Genomic DNA, 17484 nt, shown 5'->3' with positions numbered 1-17484 from the left:
CGTGGTTCAGCAATTTACCTACGTCCACAGAGTTGCAGAGATATCACTATTATCAGGGAAAAATACAGAGTACTGTATTACAACTATAATATTTTCTCTCTATTTAAAACACGACAACAACACCACACTAAAAACCCCTAATTACAAATGGGTTAAAAGAGCCCAAAAAATTTTCTCGGGTCGGGTCGTCAAACCGGATCAAACAAAACTAGGCTCTACAAAACCCGACAATGAGTGCCCATAAGAATGCTTTGAAGCTACTGGGATGTTGCTTAGAAACCCGAATCCCTATTCTAGTTTATGAATTTCCATCTGGTAGATCTCTCATAGATAGAATATTTTCTCCTCCCAACCCATTGTCATGGAAAAGTAGATTAAGAATTGTTTATGATATTGCTAATGTAATTGCCTATCCCCACACTACATTTCCTAGGTCCATCATTCATACCGATATCAAACCCTCAAGTTGCTTTTTGGACAATGATTGTGCTTCCAAACTATCCGATTTCTCGCTTTCTATCACTCTTTCTGAAGGTGAAATGCAAGTGGAGGATGAAATTCGTGGAACTTTTGGATACTTGGCTCCTGAGACTCTTATCTCAGGTGTGTACACTAAGAAAAATGATGTTTTTAGTTTTGGCATTCTTCTATTAGAACTTTTGATTGGGAAAAAGGCGCATTCGATAATGCACGAGGAGAGAGCTAGTGTACAAGATTGTGCCCAAAGCTTTGTAAACACCTACTACATCAATGGCGTTGTGGATCCTATAATACTAGCTTAGCCAAGAGGGATATATGAAGAGCTATAATTTCAAGCCATATTTGACCTTGTTATGAGATGTAGTATGAAAGATATGGACGAGAGACCAACCATAGTGAATGCTACAAAAGAAGTCAGGAGAATTCAAAAGTTTGTCCTTTGATTTCCTTTTCACTAGTTCACAGTAATTGACATCTTTTTATTTATTAGGGGTGTGTTTGGTTCACTTTTGGTATGGTAGTGACTATACCTTAGGTACCACCTTAGTAACCTTTAGGTACTACCCTAGTACACCTTAGGTACTACCTTAGTGCACCTTAGGTACTACCTTAGTATCTAAGGTTCACTAAAGTAGTACCTAAGGTTCACCAATCTTTTGATAAATTCTTTATTGCCCATTAAAAAACTATTTTTTGAAGTCCATGCATATGTGCAACTTCTATATCATATTTAATGAATACAATTTTCTTTTTAGAAAGTAAAAAGGGTTCCTATTTTATGAAATTAATTCTAGCTATTTTATTATAATTCTTGTGGTATTATCATGTTTAGGCTATTTCAAAAGAAGAGTGGATAACATATTTGAATCTTAGGAAGCATCTTGTATACAATAATTAGGAATTCTCTATTGTTTCAATTTTGTGTTCTAGTTTTAGGTTTCAATTATGTGTTCTAGTTTCAATTATGTGAATCTTAGTTTTTTTTTTTTTTTATAGAATATTGAGAAGAAAATTAGAATTGAAGTAGATGATGTTATTGCAAAAGCCAAGGTAAGAAACACTTTTCAATGTTAATCCTCATTGTTCCATAGCCCTAGAAAAAGAAGCACCTTCATTGTACTTCTTTAAACTGCACTATTAGAACATTTAGAACCAATATTTCAATATGTCGTCAAGAAATTTATCAAGGACTGTAATTTTCCTTAACATCTAAAGAGCCAAAATTAATTTCTTTATTTGCTTTAAGTATTTTATGGGAATATAATTGGGTATATTCTTTTTTTTTTTCTCTATTCTTATTATTATTTCCAAGGCATTCCTAGAAAATGTTTCATTATGAGATGTACAAACAAGTAATGATGAGTGGGGAGGTGGGTGGCTTTTCAAAGAATATTAGGACCCACACACCACAAAATTCAAAAGCAATTTCCTAACATTTACATTTTATTCACAATGGTAAAAAGGAAATGAGTGGAGAGGTGAATCAAGTCTAAAAGAATATAAGGACCCACCTACCACAAAATTCAAAAGGACCTTTAGTTGCTCTAAGTATCTTATGGGAATAGAATTGGGTATATTTTTTTTCTCTCTCTATTCTTAGTATTATTTCCAAGGCATTCCTAACTATTTGGATGTAACTACAGGCCTACATTAGGCAAGAAGGATGTGCAATCCTTGTCTCAACAGCTAGGCTTGGATAACCTTACCTTGGAGTGCTGAAAAGCTTGGCAATTGAAGCTCTTTGCAATTACTAAAACTCCTATCCTTGCTTGCTGAAATGGAGAAAATGAGTATTATGGTTTTGTTTAGAATGTTGTATTAGCAAATAAGGAATTTTCTCATGCAGTTATACTTCTACTTTACCATGTTGTACATTTATTCAAACTTCAAATAAGCAATATATGTTTTTTTTAAAATAAAAAATAAAATCAGGCTATTTAATGGAAGCCTCTTCATGGACAAATTCAGGGAAGAGCCTTTATATTCACCCACCTATGCTAGTTTCAAATTGATAGGCATTCTGCATTTCATGTTCTGGATCTTTAAAATTTCATGCTCAAAGTATAATCAACTCAAGCAGCACACCTTCAATCTATGTAGGTTTTTCATTCGCCTTCAATCCTAGTACAAGGGTAAAGAGGAAGACTCAAATAAAAGAAAATACTAAGTGACTGCATACAAGGCTGAATTTTGGTGGAATGGTAATCTTATGTTGTCCTTTAGGGGTGTTGGTTCTGCCATTATCATGTTCATACTAGAAAATTATTCTTTTCATGCGACATCTTTCTATGTTAGTATTGTGATTAAGATTTAACATAATATGTTGAAACATGAACTTGCAATCATTTGTATCCCATGCTCAACAAAAATCGAGAAGGATTAATTATTTACTTCCCATCTCAATCCTTTACATTTAAATGTAAAAAGTAGGACAAACAAGATGAGCCATTCTGAAAACTTATTGCATAAACACACCAGAATCATAGACCGATGTTTTCTATCCTTCACTTTCTCTCGTCCTCATCAATCTCATCTCATTCATGTTCTTTATTAGAATCTCTTTCTCTATCAAGGTCCCGTGTTTTTTCTCTTTCACTTTCCATTTCTCTATCTCTTTCTCTATCCTTGTCTTTCTCATTGTTCCTTTCCCCACTTGCCTCTGTTCTATGCTTAGACTTGGATGGTATGGGCTCTTCTCTACCCTCTCCCTCTACAGCCATGCTCTTGGGATCATCATCACCCTTTTTGGATTCTTTCAAGATGTCAAGGGCACGTTTTACCATTGAATTCTTGGACCCGCCTGATTCTGGATTAATCAACTTCGAAGCTTATTTGGGAGTGACAATATCATTATTAGCTGATGGGCCGCTATGCAAAACTTCCTACAAAATAACAATTGTCCACATCAATAATATAATTTCATTTTGTTATTTGGAGGGAGTCCTACAATCAATTAACATCATCTAATAATGAGTAGAACTTTTGTTCTTGTCATCAATAACCTTTCTTTAGGCACAAACATAGTTGGCAGGTATAGTGGTTCACCAAAAAGAGCAACTCAACAATTCACCTATTTTTTTTCATTTTCTTTTAGTATTTTTTTTTTTTTGAGAAAATATCAAAGTAAAGTATGCCCTATAAGGGTTGAAGGATTCTAACTGCAAGGGACCACACTACCAAGATGGGGCATGAACCCCTCAAGGTTTGCTCACCAGAAAAAAGAAAATGGAATAAGAAATTCCAAGTTGAAGCAGTCAAGAGTATTGTAATAATTTTGCAAATCATTTAAAATGTTAGAGGTTATTTGAGTCTTATATAAAATTAGGGAAGTTTTTCCTTGCTAAGAATATCTAAGTATAAGAAGTTCTTATACTTCTAAATTTTCTAGTTTTCTTTAATTTACAGTTTAATTTGATTAGAAGTTTCCTACTCTTCTTCATTTACTTCATTTGCTTTCTCCATTATTTCTGTAAAGTTGAAAAAGGTGAAACCATATTCCATCTTTTAATTGATGATAGGTACTTACCATAGGGTTGTCTACTATTATACCTACTTGGGACTCTTTAAAGTTTTAATAAAATTCTCTATTTGCCAATTTAAAAATGGAACTTAAATACCAGAATCACAAAATAACAGTAGATACAAACTAACCATTTGCATGGATGAATCCAAACACATATTTGTTATATTTATATACTCTATTGTGAATGTACCTTTCATTTGCAAGATTCCAAGCTTCTTGCCTCAATTCAGGAGGAGTTTTTAGGGTGGCAATTTAGTTTGATATGAATTTATGAGAATGCTCCACATGACAAATAAAACCCATCTCTTTCAAAATGTGCCTTTCAGTTTTGCTCAAATTAGTCTTTAATTCAGCATATTTCTATTAACAAAAAGCAAAGATAAGCACACGCTTTAGGAAGAAAACAGACAAGGACTTCAAATAAACAACATATACATTGACTTTTGTAACCAAAATAGATTCATAACCTTAGAAAATGGGTCTAAGTGCACAATAGGTAAGTACTCCTTCCTTTATTCAATTATGTGGAAAACAATGACGACTTGCATCGCTTTTCGAGGGCTTTCTTCCAATTTTGATGCTAGCCAAAAATAATTGGAAGCAACTCTCTACCAAAAAAAAAAAAAAAAAACTAGGGAATTAGGTTCCACACCAATACTAGATTAAGAAAAAATAAAGGAGAAAGCATAAAGATATAGCATTGTTCTCAGTTTGAGCTACACCTCAAAAAATGTAAGTTAAACTTTCAAATTTTAGAAATTCCATTACTTGATATCCAAGAAAGCAAAGACCTCTTAAAAATCCAAAATGTTTGGTCTAGTGGAGGTGAGTTTCCCAAAATTTTTAGGAAACCAGAACATCAATAAAGGATTCAAAATTTATTTTTAGCAAATTAGAATCTAAAAGATAGTTAGGAAGAGGGATAAACCTTCACATTGAAACAGGCAAATTACTTCTTGCAGTAGTGATGGAACAAAACTTAGCCAATGGTCATTACTGCTTGAGGTATGACATGATAAAATTAAGGTAAACAAACTAATAAAAAATAGGAGATATAAGAATTGTATGTACCAATTGCATTTCTATTAAAAAAAAATAACAAAAACAATATAACAACATAAAGTCTCAGTAAAATGTTGTTTGTTTGGATGAGATCACAACCATAAATTCTAAGGGTTGTTTCAGTTGCTTCATTTATACCATCTTTCCTGGAAGGTGAGTTCTTTAGCTGCTCATTGGTTAGGTAGAATATGTTAATTTTTGTGTAAATCATAGTGGATAACTGAGTGGGCAACCTCAAATAAATTATCCCAAAGAACCCATCAAATTTCAATATTTCAATATAAACAAGCACATATAAATTGATAAAAACAGAAAAATAGGGGGTGGATGGGAAGAGAACCCTTGATTATTTTCCCAGATAATGTCAGAAAACTCAGTATAACTCAAATATAACAAGCACTAATTTAACCAGAAATGGGGTTCCTTTGTTAGTTGCTCTTGGTTTTTTAATTCAAACAAATTTTCCTTAAAAGTATATTTAAAAATTTTGACTAGTTCGGGACCAATAAATTTCCAGTCAACTGTGCTACAACTATTTGGCTTGGTTAAGACAAGTTTCTAAAATTTTTGGAAACCAAAAACAACTTAGAGCTTAAAATTCAAAATTCAACAAGTGTTTCTTTTCTTGGAAACCAAACAGAGGAATCCCAAAATAGATTTTAGTTGAACTTTAAGATGACAAAATAATTCATTAATTAATGAAATAGTGTGCATTCAAGAGATTAAATTGAAAAGACAAGAAAATTGCAAACTCATGATCTCCATAAAACCATATCAAATAAACACCACATAGAATATAAAAAATTACAAGAAAGAACAATAGGTATTTTGATAACAATTATTTAAAAGAAAAGAAAGAACAAAAGAAAAACATGTATACAAGTTATAAGCACCAATATACCTTCCATTTTGTGTGTTGCAATCAGAAGTTCATTGTGCAAATTCCTGGTTCCAATTAGGATTTTAGGGATTTCGTTTTTGAATTGCAAATTTCACAAAGGGCTTTCAATTTTCCAGATCAAAGACACTTTAAGGTTTAATCAATAGCAAACTAAGACAATCCAAATAGGAACAAAACCAATAAGAAGAAAAGTAAATAATTTTAGTAAATAGAAAAGGGAAAGTCATAGACTCACATGTTGGAAGAAGGTGATTCTGGGAGAGTTGTGGCGTGGTGTCTTGCCAGCTTCGATGTATTTCATGGCTACAAACAATCGTAGAAGTGCGGCGGTAGCTGAGTCTTGATGATAGAGAACAACTAGATGTTAGTGGAAAACAGTGAAGAAAAAGAGCAAAGGAAAGTTGTAGGCAGAACAAGCGATCGAAATTAAAAGGGAAACTTGTGTTAACGTGGATGCTGACATGGAAATTAGGTAAGAGTAATTTGGGCAAAAAAAACCAAGTTAGCACAAAGTGAAAAAAATATATATTATTTTTCATATTAACAGCTACATATCATATTTTGAATTCTTGAGTTTTGAAAACCCAATTATTCCCAAATGGCTAGCCCAAAACACAAGTTTCCCCAAAAGCGTGTGTATGTGTCCAACCCAAGGCAACAGACAACTTGTCACACCCCTAATAATTGCCTTAAATTTTTCATGAGTGTGTGGTGCTAAGGACCCTTCCTTAGCCAACCTTTTTTCCCAACCCTTAGAAAAGCAAAGTAACAGACAATCACAATTACAAGAACACCTTCCCAACTTGTATTACTCAATTCTATAAGATACAATATTGTCTTCCAAGCGTCTCAACACTTGGCCTGAGTCAGAGTTACAATGCTTAGAACCCTTAAGCATTCAAGACACATCCCATGCTCTCATCCCTATCTTAGAGATGCAGGAGGCCCATTTTAAATGACTAGCCTGCAAATTACATTTTCAAATTTCAAAATTCAAAACCATGGAGCCAGTCTAGTGGTTATGCAATTGGCCACAACTGCCCATAACTACTTGCATAACCACCCAATTGGTGAGCTGCTCGTGTAACCACCCAGCTAGAGACACTCCTTCAACCCAATATGTCTTTTTGCACCAGCCATTAGCACCACAACCATCTGCCAGTCCATTGTAGCTAACTGCTGACCTGATCACTTGCTGTCCCAACTAGCTGTCACTAGCTAGTTGCACTAGCTGTCACTAGCTAGTTGCACTAGCTGTCACTAGCTAGTTGCACTAGCTAGCTGCCATCTGAACCAGTAATATGCACCAACCTGCTGACCAGGTGCCTGGTGCCTCAGTGTGCTTTCCTCACACTGATGTGTTAGCCCATGCCAAGTGAAGGTGCCCACGGCTTGGGCATGTGTTTAGCTCCATAGCAACGAGCCATGGCATTACGCCCATGGTTGTTCCTTCTTGGTGCACAGGGCATTGCACCTTTGTGCCATGCGTAGGCATCATGGGTGCGAGTCAGTTGCCTATCTATTGCCCCATCTGATCATGGCATTGCACCCATGACTTCCTCAGTTGGCTCGTTGCACAAGGCTTAGGCGCCATCGCACTTGCGCGGGGAAGAGGTAGGCTACACCGGACCCTATGCTGTTGTGGCCATGGGGTGTACGCCACACATGTCGTGGAACCCATGTGTGCGTGATTGAGTGCCATTCGTGTGTCTTAGGCACACCCAAGGCCGTGCCATGGTGCCCCCTTGGTGCGGTCAAGGCCTTCCCTTGGTGCCCCCTTAAGTCACCTATCCCCCTCTTAAAGAGCAATACATGCCATTTTCATAATGTTTGGAGGAGACATCATACATATTTGAGAAGACATAATGGAATATTTAAATAATTATAAATTCTATTCCAAAATGAACCTCACCCTCCATCTGTACCAGCTCCATAGCCAACATATGCCTGGTATGCATGCAGTGCGTGTCTGGCTCGCTCGCGGTGCACACGTGGTGCGTATCTGGCTTGCCGATGGTGCCTGTCTAGCTTGCCTGTGGTGCGCGCGCGGTGCCTGTCTGACTCACTCATGGTACGCGTTTGACTCGCCTGTGGTTCCAGTCTAGCTCGCCCGTGGTGCATGTTTGGATCGCATATGGCCTCCTCATTCTAACTCCCGAGGTTTGAACCAACAAACCTCCAAGTCATCCTTGCTCTCTTTCTAGGCTCCCATGGGTGTAAGGCCTACCCATGAGGTCATTTTCTCCATCTCTGGGTCAAGAGGCTAAGGGGTTAACAAACCCACCCCCATCTGCTGAAGTCAACGTCTTCGTCGACTTAGTCTATTAGTAAGTCTGAACCGCTTTCTCAAATTGCCACAAGGTAACATCCCTTTCCCATGTACCTTTTGCTTCTGAAGACCCCTTCCACTGAACCAAGAAATTAGTTCGATGGTTCTTTATACTATGTCCCATGGTCCTCTGATCCAAGATCTTCTCCACCTCTCGATCAAATTGCTTCATGACTAAGGGAGAAACTAGTTTTTTCTGCACCCTCTCTGAATCCAAATCCCCATGGTATGGCTTCAGAAAACTGACATGGAAAGTTGGGTGAAGCTTGAGCCTCTCAGGCAGCTTCAACATGTAGGCCACCTGCCCCACCCGTTTTATTACTTCAAATGGTCCATCATACTTAGGAATTAGACCCCTCTGCCTTGTCTTGCTACTGATTTTCTTCCATATCTGAGGAGTCAATTTCATGAGGACCCCGTCCCCAACCTAAAATTCCATGGGTCACTAATCACGGTCTACATACTTCTTCATTCGTCTGGTTGCCTTCTTCAAACTGTCCCGAGCTTCATCAAACATCTCCTACCAGGACCAAGCCATCTTATATGCTGCAAGACTATTTCCTTCTGCCATTTGCTTAGCCACCTCCAAAAGCATCCTTGGTTGCACCCTAATAGCCAACTCAAAGGGACTTACCCCTGTTGCTGAGCTTCTTTTCAGATTGTAACACAACTGGGCAATGTCCAACAAATCAACCTAATTATTTTGTTTTGCTGTCACATAATGCTTGAGGTATTCCTTTAACAAGACATTGATCTTCTCTATCTACCCATTAGTCTGAGGATGGTTGGCTATGGAAAACTTCAACTTCGAACCCAAGAATTTGAACAACACCACCTAAAATCGGCCTGTGAATTGTGTATCCCGATCACTCACCATGTCTCGAGGCAACCCAAAGTGCTTTACAACATGGTTGCAGAACAACCTAGCCGCTTTCTCTGTAGGGCATGCATCAGGAGCAGGTATAAACACAGAATACTTAGAAAATCTATCCACAACAACAAAGATAGATTTAAAGTCACGAACCTTTGGAAATCCGGTGATGAAATCCATGGAAATACTCTCCCACGGCTTTTCTCGAATGGGGAGGGGCTGCAACAACCCTATAGTATTCTTTCTCTCGGTCTTGTCCATCTGAAAAACTAGGCAGGATTTTACATACGCTTGCACATCCTCACCCATCTTTGGCCAATAATAGGATCTGGTTAGCAATGTCAGAGTCCTCTCTTCACCGGGATGGCCTGTCCACTTTGCATCATGAGTTTCCCGCAATAATTCCTTTCTCAAGACACTTGCAGGAACATACCATCTTTTTCCTTTTGCCACAAGGAGGTCTTCCTTTAGCCAATACCTCCTAATCACCCCTTCCTTAACTTACTGTTTTAGCCTGCCATATAGCATCATGCTCTGCAACCTACTTGATTTTCTCATTGAAATCATAGATGACTTCTGAAAGGGCCGAGATATAGGCAATCACCTCTTTTCTGCTTAAGGCATCAGCCACTGTGTTATGTCTTCTTAGTCAATGCAGCCATTCAAACTTGAAGTCGGCCAGGAACTCCTGTCATCGGGCTTGTCTAGGACTCGGCTTCTTCTAAGTTTTGAAGAAGGTGTTGGCCACATTATCAATGACCACTATGAATATACTCCCCAACAAATAGTGTTTCCATTACTGTAGACAATAAACTACAACTGTCATCTCCTTCTCATGAGTGGAGTATTTCTACTCAGTACCATTTAGCTTCCTGCTTTCAAATGCCATAGGGAGCCCCTTCTGCACCAGGACCCCATCTAAGGCATTATCTGAGGCATTCGTTTAGACTTCAAAGGGTAAGTCCAAGTTTGGAAAACGCAGTACAGGCTTAGTGGAGATGGCTTCCTTCAAGCCTTCAAAGGTCATCTGACACTGCATGTTCCAATCCCACCGGTTGTCATTTTTCAATAGGTCAATAAGGGGAGACACCATATTTGAATATTCCTTAATGAACCTTCTGTAGTAGTTGTCCATGCCAAAGAAGGACCATAACTCTATCACTTTGCTAGGGACTGACCACTCCTTAATAACCTACACCTTGCCTTCATCCATCCTGATCAGGCCTGCACTGATCTTATGTCCCAGAAATGTGATCTCTTTCTGAGCAAACTCACATTTCTCAGGCTTTACATAAAGCCTATGCTCTCTCAATTGCTGGATCACCAATCTCAAATGTCTTTCATGTTTTGTTAGAGTCTGGCTATACACCACAATATCATTTAGATATACTCTACCACAAATGCATCTAAGTAATCAAACAGAACATCATTCATTAAATTACAAAAAGTAGCAGGAGCATTAGTCAGCCCAAAGGGCATTACCAAAAACTTGTATGAACCATATCGAGTTACACAGGTTGTTTTCCCCTTATCTCCTGCTACAATCTGCACTTGCCAATAGCTTGATCTCAGGTCTAACTTGGTGAAGTAAGTGGTCTTGACAGTTTGTCAAACAACTCAGCTGCCAAGGGGATCGGGCATTTGTTCTTTATGGTCACCTTGTTGAGAGCTCTATAATCCACACACATGTGCAAAGAGCCATCGTGCTTCTTTTGGAATAACATTGATGCACCATATGGAGCCCTTGAGAGTTGGATCAGGTCTGCATCCAATAATTCCCTCAACTGTTTACGTAGCTCCAACAATTCTACAGGAGACATCCTGTAAGGGGCTTGATTCGGGGTTTTCGTTCCAAGAAACAATTCAATCTTGTGGTCAATAGGTCATCGGGGTGGCAATTCTTTAGGGAGTTCTACAGGCATCACATCTCTGAATTCCTTCAAGATTTTGACCATTGAATCAGGGACTTCCACATACTGTCCCTCATTAATCTCGATCAAGGCTACAACATAAGTATCCTAGCCCTACTTCAATCCTCTCTTCAACTAGATAGCAGACATCATCTCAGGCTGACCTTTACTACCATCCTTTGCCCTTAAGGCCTGCACGAAGCAGTGTTGTTTCTCTTCCAGCACCACCAATCCACCAAAGTGTGGGATCAAGGCCACCTTAGCCTTTAAGAGGAAATCTACACCAATGATCAAATCAAAGTCATCCAAGGGCACACAAAGTAGGCTACATGTGCCCTTCTAGTCACCAACTTGCATGAGGACATTCTTGGCTACTCTTTGAATTTTCTGGGCTTTTCTATTGAATGCCTTGATCCGACTTGTATCCTCTTCTAACTTCAATCCCAACTTAGTTGCCTCTCTGGTAGCCACAAAGTTGTGAGTGGCACCACTGTCCACCAAAGCCTTCACCTACACACCATTCATAACTGCATGAACATGCATTAGGGACTTCTAGACCGAGGTCTCACCATGAATTACATTCAGAAGTTGCAGTGGGTTGACTCTATGAGGGGTCTTTGATTCAGATTCTCCCTTATCGTCTGCAGTCACAAGGGCAGAGAGTTTATCTCTTTTAGAGTAGTCTCTAGATCAGTATAGGCCATTGCAAATGAAGCATCCTGCCATCCAGGATGACCGTTACACCAATTTTCTGGTCGTTTCCACTGGTTTTCCCCCTACAATAACTTTCTTGTTTTGTTTCTTCCACCCAGACTTCTTAGAAGCCTTGCCCTCAACCTTAGCATTCTTGTCTCCTTCTGACTTTTGTTTCTGCATGGTGGAGATGGCGCTACCCATTTTTTAATCCACTAGGCAATCTGCTGCAACCATGGCAACAAGAAGATCATGAACCCCTTGCCTCCTAAGTTTCGTCTGAGCCCATCCTTGCAATCCAAACATAAAATTAAAAAGCTTGTCCTCCTCTGACATGTTCTTTATGTTCAGCAACAAGAAACTGAATTCCTTAACATAGTCCCTCACTGATCCGGTGTGTCTAAGCCTTTTCAATGATTCCCAAGCCACCCAAATAGTGTTAGAAGAGAGGAATTGATCTTTCAATTCCTTTTTCAAAGTCTCCCAAGTAGTGATTTGGGGCCTTCTAGACTTTGCATCGTCCTCCATCCTTGTTCGCCACCATAGTTTGGCATCCCCAGTCAGATACATACTAGTGATGGACACCTTCTTACCATCAGGAACATGAACAACATTGAAGAACTACTCTATATCCCATAAGAAATTCTCCAACTCCTTCACATTCCTATTACCATTTAAGCCCTTAGGCTCAGGGACTTGAACTTTGGGAGGGGTTTTAGGGCCTAAGGAGGATTCCTTAACATAGCCTTCTTGAGGACGGCTATGTCTTCTTCATAAGACTATAAAGCGTCCTTGAAGTTATCCATTAGGGATTGAATCTCTGCTTTCAAGCCAGAAAAATTCTCCTTAAAGAATTTGTCATGGGTCTCCAGCAAAGTCCTCTGCACTTGGATTTCTCCGACAGTGTACTCTGCCCACAAAGCCACAGTGCCATCCTCACGTGGCCATTCTCCCAACGTTTCTTCCATCCAAGAAATCTTTTCCCACAAGGCTTCCATTGCACTACCACTAGCCATCTTTGGTGCAGGCTCTGATACCACTTGTCATACCCTTGATAATTGCCTTAATTTTTTCACGAGTGTGCGATGTTAAAGACCCTTTCTTAGCCAACCTATCTTCCCAACCCTTAGAAAAACAAAGTAATAGGCAATCACAATTATAGGAATACCTTCCCAACTTGTATTACTCAATTCTACAAGATACAAAATTGTCTTTCAAATGTCTCAACACTTGGCCTAAGTCAGAGTTACAATGCTTAGAACCTTTAAGCATTCAAGACACATCCCATGCTCTTATCCCTATCTCAGATATGCAGGAGTCCCTATTTTAAATGACTAGCTTGCAAGTTACATTTTCAAATTTCAAAATTCAAAACCATGGAACTAGTCTGGTGGCTATGCAACTGGGCCCAACCACCCATAACTACTTGCATAACCACCCAACTGATGAGTTTCTCGTGTAACCACCCAGCTGGAGACACTCCTTCAGCCCAAGGTGTCTCTTTGCACTAGCCATTAGCACCACAACCATCTACCAGTCCATTGTAGCTGACTGCTGACCTAATCAATTGCTATCCTAGCTAGCTGTCACTAGTTAGCTGCCATTTGAACCAGCAGTATGCACCAACCTGCTGACCAAGTGCCTGGTGCCTCAGTGTGCCTTCCTCACACTGATGTGTTAGCCCATGCCATGTGAAGGTGCCCATGGTCTGGGCATGTGTTTAGCTCCACAACAACGAGTTTTAGCATTGCACCCATGATTGTTCCTTCCTGGTGCATAGGGCATTGCGCCTTTATGCCATGTGTAGGCATCATGAGTGCGAGTCAGCTGCCTGTCTAGTGCCCCATCACACCATGGCATTGCGCCCATGGCTTTCTCAACTGGCTCGCTGCACAAGGCTTAGGCGTTCTCGTGCCTACGTGGGGAAGAGGTAGGCCGCACCAGGCTCTGTGTCGTTGCGGCCACAGGGTGCACGCCACACATGTTGTGGAGCCATGTGTGCGTGCTTAAATGCCATCCATGTGTCCTAGGCACGCCCAAGGTCGTGCCATGGAGCCCCCTTGGTGCTGTCAAGGCCTTCTCTTGGTGCCCACTTGAGTCACGTACCACTCCCTTCAAGAGCAATATGAGCCATTTTTACAATGTTTGGAGGAGACATCATACATGCTTGAGTAAACATAATGGAATATTTAAATAATTATAAATTATATTCAAAAATGAACCTCACCCTCCATCTACACCAGCTTCATAGCAACCATATGCCTGGTGCAAGCATGGTGCGTGCTTGGTGCACATGTGGTGCGTGCTTGGTGCGCGCGCGGTGCGTGTCTAGCTCGCTGGCGGTGTGCATGCGGTGCATGTTTGGTTTGCCCGTGGTGTGCGTGTGGTGATTGTCTGGCTCGCTTGTTGTGTGCGCACGATGACTGTCTGGCTCGCCCGCGATGCATGCTCGGTGCATGTTTGGCTCGCTCGCGATATGCATTTGGCTCGTTTGTGGTGCTTGTTTGGCTTGCTTGTGGTGCATGTCTGGCTCGCATATGGCCTTCTCATTATAACTCTTGGGGTTTGAACCACCAAACCTCCAGGTCATCCTTGCTCTCTGTCTAGGCTCCCATGGGTGCAATGCCTACCCATGAGGCCCTTTTCTCCATCTCTGGGTCAAGAGGCTAAGGGGCTGACACAACCCATGTGCTTGTGTGTGTGTGTGGAGGATCAATAATAATATTATATGTTAATTTGTCTCATTAATTATGTCACCAGCTCAATCCATCAAATCAAGACCATCAAGTTGATGTTGGAACAAGTAATTCCACCCATCAAGTTGCACCAAGCATTGCTCCCAACTTAGGTAACCATCTCATATACTTGATGTCGGAACAAGTACATAATTCTACCATGAAGGTGCAACAAGCGTTACTCCCAACTTAGGTAGACATGAAACATTTAGACTATATACTATCAAACACTTCTGATCATGAAAATATAAAAATAATGCTTTAATACGATGATATTAAGCTCAAGCAACTCCCTTATAAATGAGGATGGAGGCCACCATTTGAAAGTGTCCCTTTAGGTCAGTGAAGCTTGCCAATAAGCGAAAATAAGAAAGTGACATCTCATTTTCCAACCAGAGATGGCACAAAACTTTCCTTAGTATTTTTTGTAAGCAAATATCTACCCAAGGATGGTTATTGCAGAATGTAGAAGTAATGCTAAGAATTCAAAAAATTCATATGAAAACAAAGTAATAAATATCACTCGTTAAGGGCTCCACACAAAGGGAACCTACTGTTATTATCACATGTAGATTATATTTCTATATGTATCCCCAAGCGTCATAATGGATATGTTATGTATGCTCATAGATCCAACTACAAAGTGAGATTCAAGTATCAAGAAGCATGAGAAAGGAGGTTAATGAATAATTTGGTGCTTTTAATCTTACATAGACCGATAGGTTTGATTTCAAAATGATATGCCAGCTGGTCCTAAGATGTTACTTGGATGTCAAGAAAATTTGGATAGAGGTTGTTAGGGCCAATGAAAAGCAATTTCATCTCTCTCAAATGTTAAAAGGAATTAATATTGACTATCTTTTGTAACAATACTTGGATTGACTTGAAGATTCAGACTGTTTTCAGACAGTTTTGTTTAAATAGAATAGCATTAGCATGGAGTGATTTTGAGGGTAAATAGATAACCTAATTCAAAGTTCTATAAGTTTGTTTGGAAAACTAAGTTCAACTCTTTTTTAGAACAATTTCAAAAATTTAATTTATGAATTTTGAGCCTATGTTTGTTTTTTGAAAAATTCAAAGAAAAAAAAAAAGTGAAAGAAAATGGAGAGAGAAGATGGAAGAAAAGAAAAGAAAAAAAAAGAAAAAAAATAAATTTAAAGTAAATATTTTATTTTTATATGTATCTTTAAACTTATTTAATTTATTTTCTTATTTTTTATATAAATATTAAATAATTTAAAGACACATAAGTTTTTAATTAATTTTAATTATATTTATTTTCTTTCTAACTAATTTTCTATGATAAATTAAGCATGAAGTATTTGGATGGGGAAAAAGTGGATGAAAAATGAAAACAAGGAGGTGTAGGCACCAAGATATGAGTTTCTTTTGTGAGGAAGAAGGTAGTAGCTAGCCTTTTTTTTTTTTTTTTTTTTTTTTTATTTCTGAGTATTGGTTGTGTACATTTTGCTCTATAAACTCTAGGGATTTTCAACTTCCCTTCACTTTCAAAATTATAATAATTTGGTTTTAAATTTTTTTAAGAATATTCACTTTACACTCTTTTTGACTCTTGACCCAAATAAGGACATAATAATTACTCAAATGAAATTAAATTCCAAATATAAGGATATAACAATCACAAAATGTAAAGCATGTGAATTTTTTGGTAAGTAAAATAAACATCATGCATGTAAGAAAAATATATTTAGAGCAGCAATATTAAGTAATTCTAGGAGAGGGCCACAATGAGAGGAACATGTACACTTAGGTAACTTAACCCTCTTAACTATTTTTAGAGTGATGGGCCCACTTAAAATAGCACTGTCTCAAAACTTAATTCTTGGCTAGGGTGTCTCATTCAATTTTGACTTTCATTTCCCTTTGGCTAGATATGTGATATAATTGGTTGGTTGGTTGAATAGAAAGAGAATGGTATGAAACATGATATTTTAAAATAGGATTAATTTCATTCACATCCCGCTTAGTATAAATACATTAAACTTCCATTGATTTTATATTTCGTCAACTAATACCTTGTAAAGGTATTTCATATATATATATTTTAAATTATTAAACACACTTACCTAAAATCCTTTTTATTCAAATCTCTTTTAAAAAATAATTTTATAAATTAAATAAATTTATTAAGGTGCTAACTGACCAAATTTGAAATCAGTAATGATTAAATGTATTTATCCCAAACCTGAAGTGATAATAAAATTTAACTCTTTTATAATATTATATTGAATAGAACATACTTGCTACATTTAGAGAAGAGTGATGTTTTTGGCTTTGGCTCACTTTTATTCAAGCTTCTAGTGAGAAATGGCTATTTTGAATTCTTTTTGTCAATTACCAATGATTTCAAGGACGATCAAAAGGAGGATCATCCGATGGCTCCCATACAATCCTATGTCAAAAATCATGGAATTAATGGGATTGTTGATCTTAAAATTCTAGTAGAGGAAGGAGGAGTCTACCACCATCATCAATTCCAAGCAGTATTCCAACTTGGTCTCAAGTGTTGTAGAATGAATCGAGATGAGAGGCCAATTATGTTGGATGTAGCAAAACAACTCAGATGAATTCAAAGTATGTTTCTTCACTTCTTTCTTAATTTGTTTTTTTTTAAATGATTCATAGATTAATTAGAATTTTTACTATCTATCAACTTCATTTCTAATGACCGTGTAACTTAGCCAATCTGATTTATATTTATTTAAATAACATTATATATATAATTTTATTTTTCATATTTTTAAAAGATATTTACAAGTTTTTTTTTGTTTTTATAATAATTAATAAGAAATATATGACTATAAAATTCTACCAACTCAAACTTATCCCAATCTAATGTAACTATCTAACTACCTCGCCTAGCACAAACTCGACTTAAGTTTGAAAAAAAATAAGATTGGATTGATAGTTGAGATAAATTAAGTTAAGCATGTTATATTAGAGATTAGATGTCAAG

The 17484-nt window shown here is 38.0% G+C and overlaps 1 protein-coding gene and 1 pseudogene across 1 annotated transcript; one reads left to right on the top strand and one right to left on the bottom strand.

Annotated features, from left to right (window-relative positions):
• The first annotated feature begins 230 nt into the window (after positions 1 to 230).
• On the top strand, positions 231 to 782 carry LOC117905800 (non-functional pseudokinase ZED1-like). The gene has a single exon (XM_034818666.1). The coding sequence runs from the start codon at positions 231 to 233 to the stop codon at positions 780 to 782; it is 552 nt and encodes a 183-aa protein (XP_034674557.1).
• A 2232-nt stretch (positions 783 to 3014) lies between these two features.
• On the bottom strand, positions 3015 to 5276 carry LOC117905799 (annotated as a pseudogene).
• Between the last annotated feature and the right edge of the window lie 12208 nt (positions 5277 to 17484).

The sequence above is a fragment of the Vitis riparia genome, chromosome 18, assembly GCF_004353265.1.
Source record: "Vitis riparia cultivar Riparia Gloire de Montpellier isolate 1030 chromosome 18, EGFV_Vit.rip_1.0, whole genome shotgun sequence".
In the NCBI taxonomy this organism is placed as follows: Eukaryota; Viridiplantae; Streptophyta; class Magnoliopsida; order Vitales; family Vitaceae; genus Vitis; species Vitis riparia.
Note: the sequence above shows the minus strand (reverse complement) of the source record. Positions and strands in the feature narration are given on the sequence as shown.

What these genes read in the sequence shown, in the direction of transcription:
- LOC117905800 (XM_034818666.1), top strand. Translation starts at nt 231, where the DNA reads ATGAGTGCCCATAAGAATGCTTTGAAGCTACTGGGATGTTGCTTAGAA.